This window comes from Arachis hypogaea, chromosome 13 (assembly GCF_003086295.3).
Source record: "Arachis hypogaea cultivar Tifrunner chromosome 13, arahy.Tifrunner.gnm2.J5K5, whole genome shotgun sequence".
NCBI classification, from domain to species: Eukaryota; Viridiplantae; Streptophyta; class Magnoliopsida; order Fabales; family Fabaceae; genus Arachis; species Arachis hypogaea.
This window is the reverse complement of record NC_092048.1, coordinates 13,063,526-13,082,082: the sequence shown is the minus strand read 5'-3', so window position 1 is coordinate 13,082,082 and position 18,557 is coordinate 13,063,526. Positions and strand designations below refer to the sequence as shown.

Genomic DNA, 18,557 nt, shown 5'->3' with positions numbered 1-18,557 from the left:
AATAATAATTAATCAATTATTAAGTCTAACAATTCTATAGACAACAAGATTTAACTTCTAATTGATAAAGAAAGACCAATTCTGTATGATATATCTCTCGGACTCATGTCTCACAATAATTAAGATTGCTTCAGCGACTTACCGCAATTTCTTTTTGAAAAAGCAAAAAAGCAGGGCAGAGGGATAAAATTAAATAAAGACTGTGGTGCAAAGACAGCATAAAAATCTCCAAATTCACAAGAATTGCCATAAAAAAGTATTAAAACAAAATAAAGTAAAATGAAACCTGAGTAGTTCGTAGGGGTAGAGACGAAGCACAACAACACAGAGAGGCCGGAAAGTGTGGTGTGGCGGCAGTAGAAGTAGTGGTGGTGGTGCCGAGTGCAGGCAGCATGGTAGCTACAGAAATGGGAGAAGAACATGAGCAATTGAGCATTAGTGGAAAAAGTGAGAAAAACCCTAGCAGAGACATCTCTCATCTCTAAAACTATGGTTAAAAGGAAAAGACAAAAAGTGTGAAAAAATAAAATTAGAGGCATAATTTTAATTATTAATTTTTTTAAAAATAAAAAAATGGGGTTCAATTTGTAAATATTTTTAGTTGGGTTAACAGTACTCCCACATAAAAGTGGGAATAAGGAATCCATGGCCCATAAATACATCTATATTATACATTCATATATCTAACACTAAAAGATTCTATTCTTTGAGACATTGATCTAAACATAATTTGTCACCTTTTACGGGCTACGGATTTCTTACTCCTAACATTATATAGGAGTATGATTCACCACCATTAAAATATTTACAAAACAAACCCATTTTTTATTTTTGAAAGAATTAATAATTCAAAATTTGCCCTTGCTTTTTTTTTTTTGTTTTACACATTCCCCCTATTTCTTTTAATCTGAGTTTTAAAGAGAAGTCCAGAGCTCTGCTAGGGCTTTTGCCCCTCACTCTGCTCCCCATCAATGTAGCTCGTTCCTTATTCCTCCCCCTCCGCAGTAGCTCGCTCTCTGATTCTCTCCCTGCACCGTGGTCGTTATCTGATCCTCTCCATCCGCGGGATTGCTCGTTCTCCCCTGTATGGTGCTTGTTCTCTGATCGTTGACGCCGCAACACGCTGTCGCCGCCGCTGCTACACTCGGGTCCACCGCTTCATTGTTTTTTGTCGCCTCTATGTTCCTCTTCTTCACCAGCGACTCTGATTTCTGTCCTTCTCCCTCCACCTCTGCCTCTGTGATCTACCCCTTTAAGGTTCTATTTTGTTTTTATTTTTATTGTACTTTATTTTTTTCTATGAAAATTTTATGTGAATTTGAATGTTCTTCGTTTGCCAGAGTATTGAAAGTTGTTTTGATTTCAAAAGAATTTGATAATAAACTAGTGAAAAGTTTTAAAATGGATTAGGAGTCCTTGATTATGCTTGAATGATTGAATTTGATTGTTGTAATTTGGTTGGTAGTAACTCTTTTGATTTCTAATTGAATAAGGTTCCTACTTTTTTCTTGTTTGAAGTTTAACCTCTATTGTGGAAGTAGGGCAATGATTGTGAAAAACTAAAATACAATACATGGTGTCTTGCATGAGGAAACTCATTGGATTAGGAGTAAATTTCAGAGATTGTATCATTAGGAAGTCAATAATGTTTCCAATTATGCTGATTTACTGGGTAAAATAAAATAAAATAAGGATGACTAAAGAAAGAGATTTGATTGATTTTACCTCATGATGTATTTTGTAAAACTTTGTTAATTTAAACTTTAGAAATATTTTGATTTAATTGCTAGGTTATTGTTAATTGGAATCAATTTGTTGAAGAACAAATATATCAAAGAGGATAGATAAAAAACCTTTCATACTAAATTGAGAGAGCCCTCTGCCACTTTTATCAGGTCCAACTGTCTGTTGACCTCTCTTTTTCTTATTGCTGATGTGTGATATAATCAATTAAGGGAACAAAGAATTTCGATTAGTAGCAAAATCAGAGGCAGACAATTGCCACTTACATGTAATAGTACACTGCTAAATTCATACTTATTCCAATTTCCTTTTTTGATATACTCAGTAAGAGGAAGCATTTAGTATAAAATATATGCAGATCAATTAAACAAAAAATGACCAACAATTCTTCCATAAAAGCAAAAATACAATAAACATAAAATCAATAGGTCAAAGTTGAATTGCACTCTCAATGTTATGAACAATAGATTTTTTTTGCTAATTTGTCACTGTAACACATTTTTGTCTTGTCCCACACTTTTGTATGAGAGTATGTAAATATAAAAAGCACTGAGTAATGATACATCTTCCAAACATGTATTCCTAATAGTCCTTCTAATATTAAATTAAAAAAAGTATTAAGTGAAAAAGTAAAGATATTTAATGCCTTGTAAATATATATATAAAAAAAAATTCAAGATTTTCTAAATTTATTAGTTAGGAAGAATTATTAGTAAGAGTATTAGGGAGATTAATCATTTTTCTATAGAATTTTCTATGGCTAATTGCTACTATTGTTGAGGACTTAAAATTGCATAATTATATATCTCATTCAGGAGATATTTTTATCAACATTATTAAATAATATGATATCATATTCAGTGGCTTATAAAACTTGCTATTTTGCATCCATGTTTTAAAATGATTTTGTTGTAATTTATCTTTGTTGTAGTTAGACTGGCTAAACTAACTGTTGACAAGGTCATGACTGCACCATGCGAGACATCAATTTTATAGCCAAAGCATGGTGGAAATGTGCACTATTTCACAGCAATAACACCTTGTGCTGTGCTAGACATCCTTTCACCTCCTTATAGAGAAGATGAAGGAAGGAAGTGTACTTACTATCATGATTATCCATATTCAACATTCTATAAGTAACTCTTTGAACTATCACTTATATTCCATGCACCATAGGATATAGCATTGGTACTTAGTAGTAGGAATGATCTTAGAAGTTCTATAAACTCAATTTGCTTCCTTTCTTGAGTTTTGAAGCCTCTGATTGAGGATGTATAAGTTTAGTTACATTTTCAGTTTTTCCCCCTTAGAAAGTTATTATCCTTTTCAAAACTTGTAAATCACTTATAAATAGATTTTTAGTTTTTTCCCCTTTGAAGCTGCTCTATCTCATATCATTTCATATGAATACCAACTTAAATAGATTTTCCAGGGACATCAAGAAATAGATAATTGCTATAGTCGAGGATCTACTTTCTTTCTGGATTCAACCATTAAAATGTGCATTAGGCAACTTTTGTAGCAGCTGCAACTTGGTGAGCATATAAGTACTTTTGTAAAATTTTGCATTGTGGTATTATTATTTTGTGTTAATCTTTTCTCAAGCTAAATTTGTCCCATTTGGTTCTGCTTTTGAAGCTAAAAAGGAGTAATACATCATTGTGTATTTATCAAGCAGGTTATGATCATTTCCTTTGTGTGAGGCCTAAGCAAACACTTTTTGCAGAGTCCCTCTACATCACAATTAGTGTATTAACCTGAACGAATGAATGATCGGATGGTTAAATTCTTTTCTGGTTTACCTGGAGTTCTTCACTCATAGTCCTTCAACTTTGAGGTGTGATTGCAATTCGAGCACTCTAGCCAAAAAGTTCGTAAGCAACGACCGTTTATTGTATCATTGATTTCACCATTTAGTTTATTCGTTTATGTTCTTGTACAAGAATTCTGCATGTATGCTTAGTAGTGCTTGTAAGTTTTGACTTTTGAGACTTGTTTGTAGCTTTGATTTGGAAAATAGTGAAAATTTTTACCTTGCCGTGGGTTTTTTTTATCTCTCACATTGGGAGGTTTAGTGCTCATAACAACTATACTCACAAAATGACAAGCACTTAGGCTGGGTTTGTTTTCAAAGACAGGACAGAACATGACACTGAGACAGAGACAATAGGACAGAGACACTAAAAATTATTGTTTGTGTATTGTGTTTGGATACGATGTACAAGACACTAATGTAATGTCCAGTATTATGTTTGGATACACATGGACAAGACTAAAATATTATATGAAATGACTAAAATAACCATATGATTCCAAATTTTCTACTTGGTATAGAGCAGTTCAGGCTGGCAGGAACTTGGCTAAAAGGTTGGATAGAGCTCTAGTTAATGAGGCATGGATGACAATATTTCCTGAGGGTTATTCTAAAATTCTTAGCAGGCTTCATTCTGATCATTGTCCTATTTTAGTTCGTTGTCATAGTAGCCCCAGAGTGAAAGGTTCTTGTCCTTTTAGGTTCCAAGCTGCGTGGGCAACACATCCTTTTTATAAACATGTTATTAGTAAGGCTTGGAATCAAGAATTTGGAGGCGTTATTGAAAGGCTTAAGATGGTTCAACAGGCTTCTTTGGACTTCAACTCAAAGATTTTTGGAAATATTTTTGTGCGAAAAAATAAGCTGGAATATCAGATTGATCAGATTCAATGGCGTTTGGAGGTTACCGATGTGTTATCTCTAAGAATTAAAGAAGCTAAAGTGAGGGAAGATTACAATAGGCTTTTATTGCAAGAGGAACTTTTTTGGTACCAGAAATCTAGAGAGCAGTGGGTCAAGTATGGGGATAGAAACACTAAATTTTTTCATCTTCAGACTTTGGTGCGTAGAAACCATAATAGAGTACATGGATTATATGTTAGAGATGGGTCTTGGTCTACTGATCCAGATATTCTCCAGGAAGAAGCCCTCTCTTTTTACAAGAATCTCTTTGGTACAACGGAAGAGGTTGAGGTTGATTGTTTAGGGGATGTTCCAATGCCCACTCTAAGCACTGAGGCTTGTGCTAGGTTAATTGACCTTGTCTCTTTTGCGGAAGTCAAGTCAGCAGTATTCAGTATGAGCCCTTTTAAGGCTCCTGGTCCAGATGGCTTTCAAGCTTATTTTTTTAAAGAATATTGGGAGATAGTAGGCACTGAGATTTGGAATATTGTCCGGAGCACTTTTTTGGGAGAGTTCTTAAATCCTAGCATCATAGAAACTCTGATTGTGCTTATTCCTAAAATTGATAACCCTACCTTTATGAAGGATTTCAGGCCTATTAGCTTGTGTAATGTTGTTTATAAAATTATCACCAAAGTATTGACTAACCGACTTTGGCCTTTTCTTCCAGATATTGTTAGTCCTTTACAATGAGGTTTTATTCCGGGTTGTGGTGCTCCTGATAATATTATTGTGGCCCAAGAAATTCTGAATTTCATGAAGCACACAAAATCCAAGAAAGGTACTCTTGCTTTTAAAATTGATCTTGAAAAAGCTTATGATAGGGTGGATTGGAGGTTTTTGGAGAGTACTCTCATTGCTTTTGGTTTTCCTATCATCACTGTTAATTTGATTATGAATTGTGTCCGTGCATCATCTCTTTCTATTATGTGGAATGGGAATATATTGGATAGTTTTGCTCCTAGAAGGGGGCTTAGACAGGGCGATCCAATGTCTCCTTACTTATTTGTACTTTGTATGGAAAGACTTGCTTGTTATATATCTCATAAGGTGGTCGAGGGTGTGTGGAAACCAGTTTCTGTCACTAAGGGTGGCCTAAAATTTTCTCATTTGATGTTTTCAGATGATCTCTTACTCTTCTGTCAGGCTACAAAGAGTCAGGTCCAAATGGTCATGCATTCTCTTAACATTTTTTGCAAGGCATCTGGCATGAAAGTGAATCTTGAAAAGTCTAAAGCTTTTTGTTCTAAAAATGTTACTACTCGTAGAAGAGATATTTTTACTAGTGTTTCTTCAATACGTTTTGCTTTGGACTTAGGAAGATATCTTGGAGTTAACCTTAATCATTCCCGTACCAGTAGGGCTTCTTTTCATTCGATGATTGAAAATGTGAGGGGAAGATTAGCTAATTGGAAAGGAAGGCTTCTAAATAAAGCAGGGAGACTTTGCCTGATCAATTCTGTTGCAGCATCCATTCCTGTCTATCATATGCAGGTATCTTTTTTTTCAAATTGGGTTTACGATAAATTGTCTTCTATGATGAGACAGTTCCTTTGGAAGGGTCAAGTTGATGGTAGAGGTCTTTCTCTTGTTAATTGGAGGACCGTGATCACTCCAAAGAAATTTGGTGGCCTAGGTGTTAGAGATCCTGCGTGTGTTAATATATCTTTACTTGGTAAATTGGTGTGGCAACTTTTTCATTGTCAGGACAAGTCTTGGGTTGCTCTATTGAGGGCGAAGTATCTGAGGAATGAGGGAGTTTTAGATGGCCCTGCCCCTTGCAATGCTTCTCATGTTTGGAAGAGTATCTCAAAGGCTTTTGGTGCTCTTAAGGATGCCTTCTCTTGGTGCGTTGGGTCACTTGATCAATCTTTTTGGTTTGACAATTGGAGTATTGAGGGCCCAATTGCTCAAGATGTTTCTTTTGTACATATATCTGACTCTGATTTAACTAATAGAGACGTTTGGAAAGATGGTCAATGGAATCTCCATGATATTTTCTCTATCATTCCAGAAGATGTCAAACAGCGTTTGAATGCTTATAATCCGGATTTGAATGCTGGAGAGAGTTCGGGTTGGTCGTGGGGTGTGGCATCTTCTAGACTCTACTCAGCTAGGAGTGGGTACAGTTGGCTAGCCAAAAGAAAGTTTGACTGGAATGAGCATGATAATTGGTTGTGGGTATGGTGACTGCATATTCCTGAAAAGTACAAGTTCTTGATTTGACTCTGTCTTCATAATGCTATTCCTACGGCAGACTTTCGTTTGAGTCGTGGTTTAGCTTTATCTAGCACCTGTCATTGGTGTCAGAATGGTTCTGAATCCATTCTTCATTGTCTTCGGGAGTGCCCTAGTGCCAAGGAGGTCTGGAACCTTTTAGGCCTGTATTCAGATAACTCAAATTTACATGATTGGCTCTACAGAAGTGCAAGGAGTGGAGATATTTTTCTTTTCTTTTCGAGTATCTGGTGGATTTGGAGAAGCAGGAATCATGACTTATTTAATATAGATGATTCATGGAGTGCTAGTAAAGTGGTGAGTTTTATTCGTAGTTCAGTAAGGGAGTTTCACACTATTTTTGCTATGCATCAATCTCTGTCTCCTCCTTCACTTTGTTTGCATTGGGTTCCACCTCCAGTTCATTCTGTTAAATTGAATTGTGATGCTAGTTGGTTTGCTCCTTTTGGCTATGCTGGTTTTGGTTGTATCATTCGCAATCCTGATGGATGTTGGTTGAAAGGTTGCACTGGGAAAGTCAAAGTGTGCAGTGTTCTTTTTGCTAAATTGTATGCAATTTGGAGAGGTTTACTTCTTGCATGGGAGAGTGGATTTCATGAAGTTATTTGTGAAACAGACTATTTAGAAGCTCTTTTCTTGGTAAACCAAAGAATGCTTGGTAAGGATATTCCGGAATGGGATTTGGCAAAGCATATACAGGAGGTTATGAATTGGAATTGGAGAGTCTCTATTCTTTTAATTCAGAGGACTGCAAATAGTGTTGCAGATTGTATGGCTAAAGCAGCTGCTTCTGTCGCGGACATTCACTCGAATTGGAGCCAACCATGGAGTGAGTTTCAACATCTAATATATTTAGATATGACCCTAGCCAATTAATTTGGTTTTGTCTCTTTTTTTCTTTCTTTTCTATTTAGTAAAAAAAAAACTAATTTAATAGAGAATGAGAGTACGTGGGAGTACAAACGAAACTTGAAAAAAAGTTTGAAAAGACCAAAAATTTTAATAAAAAAATATATAATAGTACTTATATTAAAATAAAAATTATAAATATATTTATTTTATTTTTAAATTTATTATTAATATGTAAGAATACATATGGTTAAGATTAATAAAAAAGTAGATCTGAGTTTGATTAATAAAAAATTTTGTTTAGGTTAATAAGCCAGATTAATTTTAAATAAAAAATCAATATTAAAAAAGAATCTATTTTTACATGAAAAAAAAAGTTTCAAGACTAATTATAGAAAAAATAAGAAGGGATAATAGTAGAATAATAAAAAATGTATATGAACAAAAAGGAAAACAAAATTTATAAAAAAATATGTGTCCACTCTTCCAAATTCCGTTTCCATCATTGTCCTTCGTAAAAGAGTGGACACAAAAATATAAAAAACTGTCTCGGAGACAATGTGTTCCGTGTCCATGTCTCTGCTTCCAAACACATTTTAAACATGTACTGTCTATGTCTCTGTGTCCTGTCTCCGAAAACAAATGCTACCTTAATTTATGATGGGACCAGAATGAAACAACTGGAGTTTGATACTACAGTTTGAGCAACTTGAAAATATTATTACTTTTTATAAAACACTTGAGCTACATTTGTCTTATAAATCAGAAGGACGACATCAAAATTTTGATTTTTAGTAATAATGAACGAGTATACAATGAATCCCAAATTGTGGTGGGAGGAAAAATTATGCAGCAAAAATACACTCATTGCATGTTGTCCAGATTGAGGTAGAAATTAATATAGGCAAACTACTAAAACCAAAAATAATAAATACATAGCTACATTTACCATTTAACAACTATCATCTCAACCTAGTGGGATGGACAAGATTTTTACTGCTATTATCATCTTCACTTCGATCAGTGATCTCTCCACCTATTCACTTTCTATCTCTGCTAGAGTCCTTTTGCTCATGATGATAATTGCCATGGGATCACAACGATTCCCCTTCAGTCCTCCGTTCCTCCAAGAAAGAATGATAAAATAGTGATAAATGAGAATCAAATTATAGCAATGCTGAATCATCTTACTTTTGCTCTCCAGTTATGTATAATACAGAATTCAAGAAAGGGAAAGAACATACATCACTGAATAGGATCTCGTCGGCCTCAAGCATGTGGATTATGTGTCCGATTTTAGGTCTCTTTATGGCATCTGGATCAACACATTTAAGAGCAACCAACAGAGCAAAGCTTAAGAGCCTTTGAAGAAGACTTTTCAGGAAGGTTCGGATCAATGAGTTCCTCTGATTTTCTATTGCCAACCATAGCTTTCAACCACTCAATTAAATTAACCTGCAAATATACCAAATTCTAGTTAGGAAAATAGAAAAAGAGAGAAAATAATTAGCATAGAACATTGTAAGAAGATTAAAACCAAAACTGTATATTATTATTGGTTATAGCCTCTAACCTCTCCTTGGGTTTTACTATATTCAACGGGACTTCTTACGGTAATTATTTCCATAATAAGTATCCCAAAACTATAAACATCACTCTTCTCAGTCAGCATTCCAGTGCATGCATACTCCGGTGCAACATAACTACAGAACAAGAAAAGAGAGAACATGAACTTTGAAACCTGAAATATTTGAGTATAGAAAGTGAAACTAACTGATAAGGGAAAATATTTGGTTAACTCATACTAACCCAGATGTCTCCATCATACAAGACACCATGTATTGTATTTTAGTTCTTCACAATCATTGTCCTACTTCCACAAAAAAGTAGGAGCCTTATTCAATTAGAAATCAAAAGAGTTACTACCAACCAAAGCATAACAATCAAATTCAATCATTCAAGCATAATCAAGGACTCCTAATCCATTTTGAAACTTTTTACTGGTTTATTATCAAATTCTTTTAAAATCAAAACAACATTCAATACTCTGGCAAACGAAGAACATTCAAATTCACATAAAATTTTCATAGAAAAGAAAATAAAGTACAATAAAAATAAAAACAAAATGGAACCTTAAAGGAGTAGGTCGCAGAGGCAGAGGTGGAGGGAGAAGGATAGAGATCAGAGTCGCTGGTGAAGAAGATAGAGGAACAGAGAGGCGACAGAAAACAATGAAGTGGTGGACCCGAGTGTAGCAACGGCGGCGGCAGCGTGTTGCGGCGTCGACGATCAGAGAACAAGCACGATACAGGGGAGAACGAGCAATTCCGCGAATAGAAAGGATTAGAGAACGACCATGACGCAGGGAGAGGATCAGAGAGCGAGCTACTGCGGAGGGGGAGGACCAAGGAAGGAGCGACGTTGATGGAAAGCAGAGGGGCAAAAGCCCTAGCAAAATTTTGGACTCTCATCTTTGAAACTCTGATTAAAAGAAACAGAAGGAATGTGTAAAACAAAAAAAAAAGCAAAGGGCAAATGTTTAATTATCAATTTTTTTCAAAAATAAAAATATGGGGTTTATTTTGTAAATATTTTAATGGTGGTGAATCATACTCCTGTATAAAAATAGGAGTAAGAAATCCATGGCCCCTTTTACAATAAGTGCAATACTTGTCACTTTTTACAATAGGTGCAACAAATAATTTTATATTTTTTTAAACCTCTCAACAATTTTATTAATATAGGTTTCTTGAGATAAACTTAAAATTTCTTTATGTTTATCTTTATAAATCTTTATGCTAATAATATAAGATGCGTCACACGTATCTTTCTTATCAAAATATATAGAGAAAAATTGTTTTGCCTCATGTAACAATTCCAAGTCATTTGTTACAAGTAAAATGTCATGTATATATAAGATGAGAAATATGATCTTATTCCCACTAATCTTATAGTATATACATTGATCAGAAATATTTTCAATGACACCAAATAAAGAAATTATATTGTGAAACTTCAAATACCATGGTCGAAAAGCCTGTTTAAAACCATACATTGCTCTCTTAAATTTGCAAACTAATTCCATATAAGCACTTGAAATAAACTCTTCAGATTGTCTTATATAGACCTCTTTTTCCAAATCTCCATTAAAAAATGTCATTTTTACATTTATTTGATGTAATTTCATGTCAAAATAGCGCTACTAATATCATAATGATACGAAAAGAGTCTTTCTTTAAAATTAAAAAAAAAATTCTAATAATGTAAAGTTGATATTTAAAGAGTAAAAAAATAAACATACAATTTATTTTTAATTTATATATATAGTCATTAACAACATAGTTATAATAATGTTAGGAATATCATATTAAAAGTCACATTATAAAAGAATATAGTTAAATGCACACAAAAATTACAACACAAACAAATGACCAAAAAATTATTGCAGTGATACCAACATTAGTTGGTGAATAGAAAGGTATGTTCTTTTCATAAATTTTCAAATATATTTATTTATTTATTCAAAGAATTATATATTATATAATAAATTTAACTAGAATAATACAACACAATCTTATTTTAACAAAACTTATAACACCATTTTAACTTAATTTTGTCTATATTTTTTATTTAACTATTATATTATAATATAATCATATGACTATTCGATTAGCACAATTTTAAGCACAAAAATCTACATCAATCTACAAATTGAAGAATTTATACAACTTATTTATGGGTATTTCATAACCAACAAATATTTAAAATATTAATTAATTTATTTTATTATTTAATTTAACAAATATAAATAATGCCTTAAGAAGGACTGATCAAGATGAAGAAATAATGGAGATACTAAGCCAAGATTATGTCAACACAAATCTTTAAAACAGAATTATCAGAAATCGAACAACTATTCAAGATCTATTGGCTATGCAATGAAAATCTGATGATCAAATATGACCCAAAAAACTCACAACATATATTATACTAACTCAAATACCATATACTTAGTGATAACAAAAATTAGAAATTTGAGTAGAAAAAGATCTTTACAATTTTAGCGACTATAAATGAAATTGATGACAAATTGGAGCTATGTTGAATGTGAAAAGTGTAAGAAAAAAGCATATAAGAAATGAGACAAATATATTTGTGGTACATATAATCAAACGCCACAATATTCAATGATAAGATAAATTTATATATTTATTACAAAAAATCTCATCAAATTATAAGTTACTAACTGAATAATTACTACAAGTTCATCATTAAATTAAAAGTTTCAGATCAAAGTATTGCAACAACTTTTGTTCTATTTGATAGAGAAGCAAAAAAATTATTGGGCACAACTGACTCAAATTTAATGACACTTCATGAAGCTAATGACACTGAAGTATCATCCCAATTAAAAAATTTGTGTAACCCTTTAACCTCAAAGAAGGCTCTCAATAATACACAATTATCAAGACATTTGTCCTAACAAATAATACTGAACCTCAAGTTCTACCACAACAAATAAAAAAGGTAATACTACAAAATATTTTACTTATTCAAAACATCATTTATATTGCTCATTTATATTTTTCATTGATTATAAGAATTAGTTTCGCTAACACTAATATCATCAGACGAAAATGACGTACCAATCAAGAGACTAAGGAGAAAGAAAAATAAACAAATCCAAGACACATATTCATAATAAAAAGTGCACACAAATAAAGAACATGTCTTCACAAGAATACATGACAGAAAAAAAAAGCAACAACTGCAATAGCAACTGAAAATAAAAAAGAGGATAAACACTACATAAAAAGACTAAGTCCATCAACAAAAATAAATGTGACCATTAAAACAACAAATAAACATGTAGCTTTGTAGAATTCCAATATAAAAAACTCTTGTACTGTAAAATATTTCAAAACTAACAAATTCTAAATTTAACATTACTTTTTATATATATATATATATATATATATATTATTTAAATTATTATTTTTAAATAATATGATATTTATTAAAATATACTACATGCTATCATTAATTTATTGTCCTGCGCGATATGTGGATCTAATTTTAGTTCTTGCTAATTTTTTGCACAACTAAAATTTGGTTGATGATCATAGTTTTTTTTTTTTTAATTTGCTAAACGTATGTATTAGGTGATTGTATGATTATATTCATTAATTTTTAATTTCTTTGTGTAATTTTATTCATAAGTTATATAGTGTCTTTGTCATCTATATATCACTTTTTTTTCAACAATTTATATTTTTTAAACATTATTTAGTTGTAATAATATTATTAAAAATACATGTTGTCATGATTCATAAAAAATAAAATTTAAAAATTGAATGTCGTTTTTAATTATCAAAACATTAATAATATTCATAATTATATTTTATCTAATAGTTTTATTATTGTACCATACTATTTAAATATAATCTAAAAAATAAAAGAAAAGTAACTATTTAAAAAAAAATATACGAAGTCAAGTGAATAAACTTCAATTGAATGTTTTTATTACTTATAATCTAACTTATGTATAATTTTTTTTTATGATTATTAAATTTTGAATTAATTTTTTTAAATTATTATTTATCATCAAATATTATAAAATTTAAATTAATTTTGGTACGCTATTAAACAAAATTTTAAACTTCTTAATCAATTAAACTTGATCTATATTATTATTCAATTAAATTACAAAATAACGATTAAGCACAATTATTATTTATATTAAAACGGTATATTTTTTGTTGAATAATAATATTATTAAATTATATATAAATTGTCAAATTAAATAAATGCATTGTATAATACTTTTTACAAATTAATTTTTAAATTTAATATTATTTTAAATTTACACTATATAATATAATTAATTTAGTTCTCCCCACATCGCGCCTGGATGTTAATCTAGTTTTTATAATTATGTGGTAAATGAAGAAATTAGAACAAATTGAAGGAAGGAAATACGAAAATGAATAAAATAGTAAATGAAAACAGATAGTAAATGAATTCAATCACGTCAAATGAGTTATAACTCAAATGACATAATTTTTCCATATTCAAGTAAGAGGTTGGGACTTCGAATCTCCTATTTTCAGTAAAAAAAAAAAATGAATTCAACCACCACTATAACTCAAATTAATTCAATCGTTTGTTATCCAATTCAAATAGTAAATCAACAACAAATAAAAAATATTTCCAAATGAACGTGAACATTTATAAACACAGATTTCAATGAAGTTTGTGGTAAAAAGTCTCACTACCCGACGTACCCTATCGACTTGTGTGATCTAGATTATGGTTGCGGACCGTATATTACCAATCTTTTGCTGGAAGTCTTGATTTGTCTCAAACAGCTCTTTTAACTTCTTGCATGCTTTGATGGTAAGATGAGAAAGGGAGGTTAGTTCTTCAAAAGGTAGAGACTCAAGCTGATCACAAGCTTCAATCTCCAGAGTTGTGAGAGACACTACGGACTGAATTCCTGTGTTGTCAATCGAAGTCAGACTCGGAAGTCCACTGATATGAAGAGAAGTCAGTGATGTCAATTGCCGCAGATCCCATGCATTTTGAGGGAAGAGACTTATGCATTTGATGATGGACAGTGACTTCAGTTGAGGACACCCTCCTACCGGAAATGAAACCAGGTTTGAGCAGTCATTCAGCTCAAGTTTTCTAAGACATGGGAGACCTTTTGGAGGAAACAAAATTGTGTTGAGATTCCCACAATCTTGTACATTAAGTTCTTCAAGGTTGGTGAAGTGGAATAAATTGAAGGTGATGATAGAATTACAGCAACCCTTTAAGTTTAATTGCCTAAGAGAAGGATAGTTGTCAGAGCCCCCCATTAAATCACTGAGAGCTTGGCATCCACCAATCACTAGTATACATAGGGCAGGAAGCTGATTAGGTAACCTTCCCACTAGTTTGGGACATCCGTTTATGTGAAGCTTTTCGAGTGAAGGAAATCCTGCACACTGACTGCTGGATTTCCAAACTTGCCAATTGGGCATGTTCTCAAACTTGATGATTTTCAAGGACTTGAATGGCTCAGTTGTATTCCCATAAAATTCAGAACCCACCTTCTGAAGGCCTCTCATGTTAGCTATGTAGAGTTCCTTCAGGGAAGGTAGTTCTCCAAGTGGAGGAAGTAACCAACAATTTGTGCAATTCGCAAGCTGCAGAAACACCACATTGGAGAAGGCAGAACTCCCCATCCAAACTTGACATGCGTCGATCAGTAATAGGTCCACAGAAGGAAATTGATCAGGTATATCCCCATTCAGCATGGGATATCTATCTATGTTAAGCTTTTCAAGGGAACGGAATCCCACACCTTGATTGCTGGTTGACCAATCTTGCCAACTGGGCATGCCCTCAAACTCTACACTCTTCAAGGATTTGATCTTCAAGGACTCAAATGACTCAGTTATATCTCCATAGAATTCTGGACCCACCTCCCGCAGCTTTCCCATGTTTGTTATATAGAGTTCTTTGAGTATGGGCAGTTCTGCAAGTGAAGGTAGTGACAAGCAATTCCTACAGTTCGAAAGCCGTAGAAACACCATTCTAGAGAATGCAGCACTCCCCAACCAATTTGGCAGGCTATCACCAGCAAAATTTTGAATGGTAAGCCTTTTCACATTTTCATGTGGCTTCAACTCATCCAGTACACTATTTTCACTGTGTTGAGTACCAGTCGACCATTTGAATCCCAACTCATGAATATATTGTTTGCTACTCAACCCAGCATTGGAAGCTTCCGCTGGTGAAGATACATTCTCCAAGTTGTCAATCAAAAGTGATCCACGAAGATCTGGTAGTTTCCCCAACTCATCAATTTTGGACCCCCTGCCATTACTTACCACAAAACTAGTCAACACTTGAAGGGATTTCAGTTCACCAAAATCTGCTGGCATCTCAGTGACACTGCTTTCCCTGATATCAAGATGTCGCAGATGTACAAGTTTGACAATTTTTATTGGTAACTTGCGAAGGGAGCGACACCATGACAAAATTAGTGTCTCCAAGTTATAACAGTCGCAAGCAAAATCAGGCAGCTCCTCGATAGTTGTATGAGAAAGATTCAAGTACCGGAGATGCAATGAGTTTCCAAGTGAAACTTGAATCTTGGTAATTGCATACCTGGACAGGGACAGAACACGCAGGGGATTCTTCTTTTTCAAGAAATGTCCAACAATATCAGGGAATGAATACCTGCTGTTACGGACTGAGGAATTGAATGGTAAGAGGGTCCTCAGTTTTTCTAAATGAGAGAAGGACTCAAACTTATCTGCGACACCATTGTTGCTTTGAGTATATGATAGATGCCGAATCCAACTCTTATTTCTTTTTGAATTATCATCTAGATTGTAGTAGAAATCTCCAGCGACAGACTGAGCTAAATCACTGATAAGGTCATGCATCCTAAAGTGAGATTCACTTCGGATTTGACTGATCAAAAAAAGATCTGGACAATAGTTCCTGAAAGCATTCATGGCCGACATCTTCTACTCGCTTCTGTGTGTCTGGTTTCGGCAGAATACCTTCAGCCATCCATAAGTAAATCAAGTCCCACTTTTCAATTTCATATCCTTGAGGAAATATGGAACAGTAAACAAAGCATTGCCTTAACAGCGAAGGTAGATGATTGTAGCTCAATCTTAAAGCAGGAAGTATGCTGCTCTTACCACATGGTAACTCCCATATATGGCTGTTGCATACATTTTCCCACTCCTCAACATCCTCCGTGTAATGCAAAAGGCTCCCTAGTGATTTTGCAGCTAAAGGAAGGCCTTTGCACTTCTTCACTATTTCCTTACCAATTGCTTCTATGACATGGTAGTTGATAGGTTTTCCAGCTTTGAATGCATGACTTGAGAATAAGTTCCATGTATCTTCTTCTTGGAGAGGCACGAGGGGATGAGTTAAATCAGCTTGAACTGCTTTTGCAATTCTTTGACTGCGTGTTGTTACGATGATTTTACTTCCCCTGCCTCCTGAGAGGAATGGCCTTCTCAGCGTGTCCCAATCGAGAGAGTTTTCATCCGAAAACCCGTCCAAAACAAGCAGAAACCGCTGTCCTCTTAATAGCCTCTCAAGCTTGATTTGGAGTACATTCAAGTCTGAAATGTTAGAATGAGACAAAGTGAATGACTCATAGACTTTCTTGGTAACTTGACAAACGTCTGATGTCTCTGAAATACAAGTCCATGATCTGAACTGGTAAAGATTGTCGTTGTACAACATCCTAGCAAGAGTGGTTTTACCAACCCCTCCCATCCCAACAATTGCAACAACAGCCACCCTTTTTCCATTAGATGGCAGAAAGTCAATAATCTTTTTCTTGTCATCATCTCTGCCGTACACTTGATGTTCATCCACCAAAGAAGTTGTGGGTAAAGCCAACGAGAGTGACTTACCAGCGTTGACTTCATTGAGGCCAAGACTGCCCTTATGCTCAGTAAAAAATTTCAGCATCTCAACTATCTTGTCGAGATTAGAAGTCAGTTGTCGAGCAGATGGAGTTAGAGAATGAAGATAAGCATTAAACCGGCCAACGACGGTGTCAGATCCAGAAGAATCCTCCTTGTTTTGAAGAGTGGCAATCTCATCCAGGAGATCATCAGCATCATAGGCAGCATTCCTCAGCCCATCAAACCATTCCTTGACGGATGTATCAGTGAACTGCTTTTCCTCAACATCATTGAGCACTGTGGCAGCTAACACCAACAGCATCTTCAACTTCTCCAGGAGTGGCTCGTCAATGTGGTTGCCTCGGAGGAATTCTAGAACAGCAGGAGAAACTATAGTGTCTACACGTCCCAACGCCACTTGCATTGCCGCAGACACAAATGAACCAATCCAATCAATGTTTTGGTTGGTCATGATGGAAAGGTCGGTAACAAAGCGAAAAGCTAAACAGTAAAAGGAGTGTAGTGACCGGTGTCTGGTATTCAGAACTCCTCTCCTTTCTTGAGACACACAGACAAAAGAGAAAAGATCAACGTTTTACGGTGAATTCAGGCAATGTCGTCGACGACTTGCAGACCTTTTTTTTTTAAGTTATTGGTCTTTCATTATTTGTTTATCAAAATGGAGTCCCTCACGCTTAAAACTTTTTTTTTTTAAATACTTTTTTAATAATTAAATTCAATATATATATATATATAATCGATTATTGTATTATTTTTATCAAAATTAGACTAGATAAATCGATTTAACTGAAAAATCGATGAATAAGCAATTTAAATTAATATTTTTTTTATAAAAAATGACTACAATATTTTTATTATAAAAAATAATTAATATATTTTTATTTTATATATATATATATTAATTTTAAAAATTCTAAATCTTAATCTTATGACAGTATAGACTAATATATTTTTATTTTATATATATATATATATATATATTGAAAATTCTAAATCTTAATCCTATGCATAGAGAGAAGAGATGTTAGGATTTAGAGTTTTTAAAATTAATATATATATATATATATATATATTTTTTTTTAATTATTTTTTATAATAAAAATATTATAGTTATTTTTATAAAAAATATTAATTTAAATCGGTTTAAAATTTAGCTTATCGATTTGACCAATTTAATTTTAACAAAAATAATACAGTTTAATCAATTATATTTGTTAATTAAATTTTAATTATTAAAAAATATCTTTAAAAAAAATATTTTAACTTTTAAGTGTTTTTGTGCGAGTAATTTTCTTATCAAAAAATATTATTTACACAATATATAAATATATGTAGCTTAATTTATTTTTATTTTTAGTTTAAATATAAATTTTATTAAAATAATTGATTTTAATAATTCATTTTACTGTATATATAACCTGGTTGTTTATTTATTTATGTATATTTTTTTTATTGCCAGCTTAGAATACAGTTATACAGCTAGAGGAACAAATATTTTATTACGATGTATAATTATCTTTTATTAATTAAAATGTACAGCACATCACAAGCTTAATTACGGT

General features: G+C 33.0%; 2 protein-coding genes across 2 annotated transcripts; both read right to left on the bottom strand.

The window, feature by feature from the left end:
* Nucleotides 1–13,848: 13,848 nt before the first annotated feature.
* Nucleotides 13,849–15,984, bottom strand: LOC112732690 (putative disease resistance RPP13-like protein 1). The gene has a single exon (XM_025781438.1). It carries the CDS (start codon nucleotides 15,982–15,984, stop codon nucleotides 13,849–13,851), a length of 2,136 nt encoding a protein of 711 aa, XP_025637223.1.
* A 13-nt stretch (nucleotides 15,985–15,997) lies between these two features.
* Nucleotides 15,998–17,446, bottom strand: LOC112732689 (putative disease resistance RPP13-like protein 1). Its single transcript, XM_025781437.1, has one exon. It carries the CDS (start codon nucleotides 17,444–17,446, stop codon nucleotides 15,998–16,000), a length of 1,449 nt encoding a protein of 482 aa, XP_025637222.1.
* Nucleotides 17,447–18,557: the final 1,111 nt, after the last annotated feature.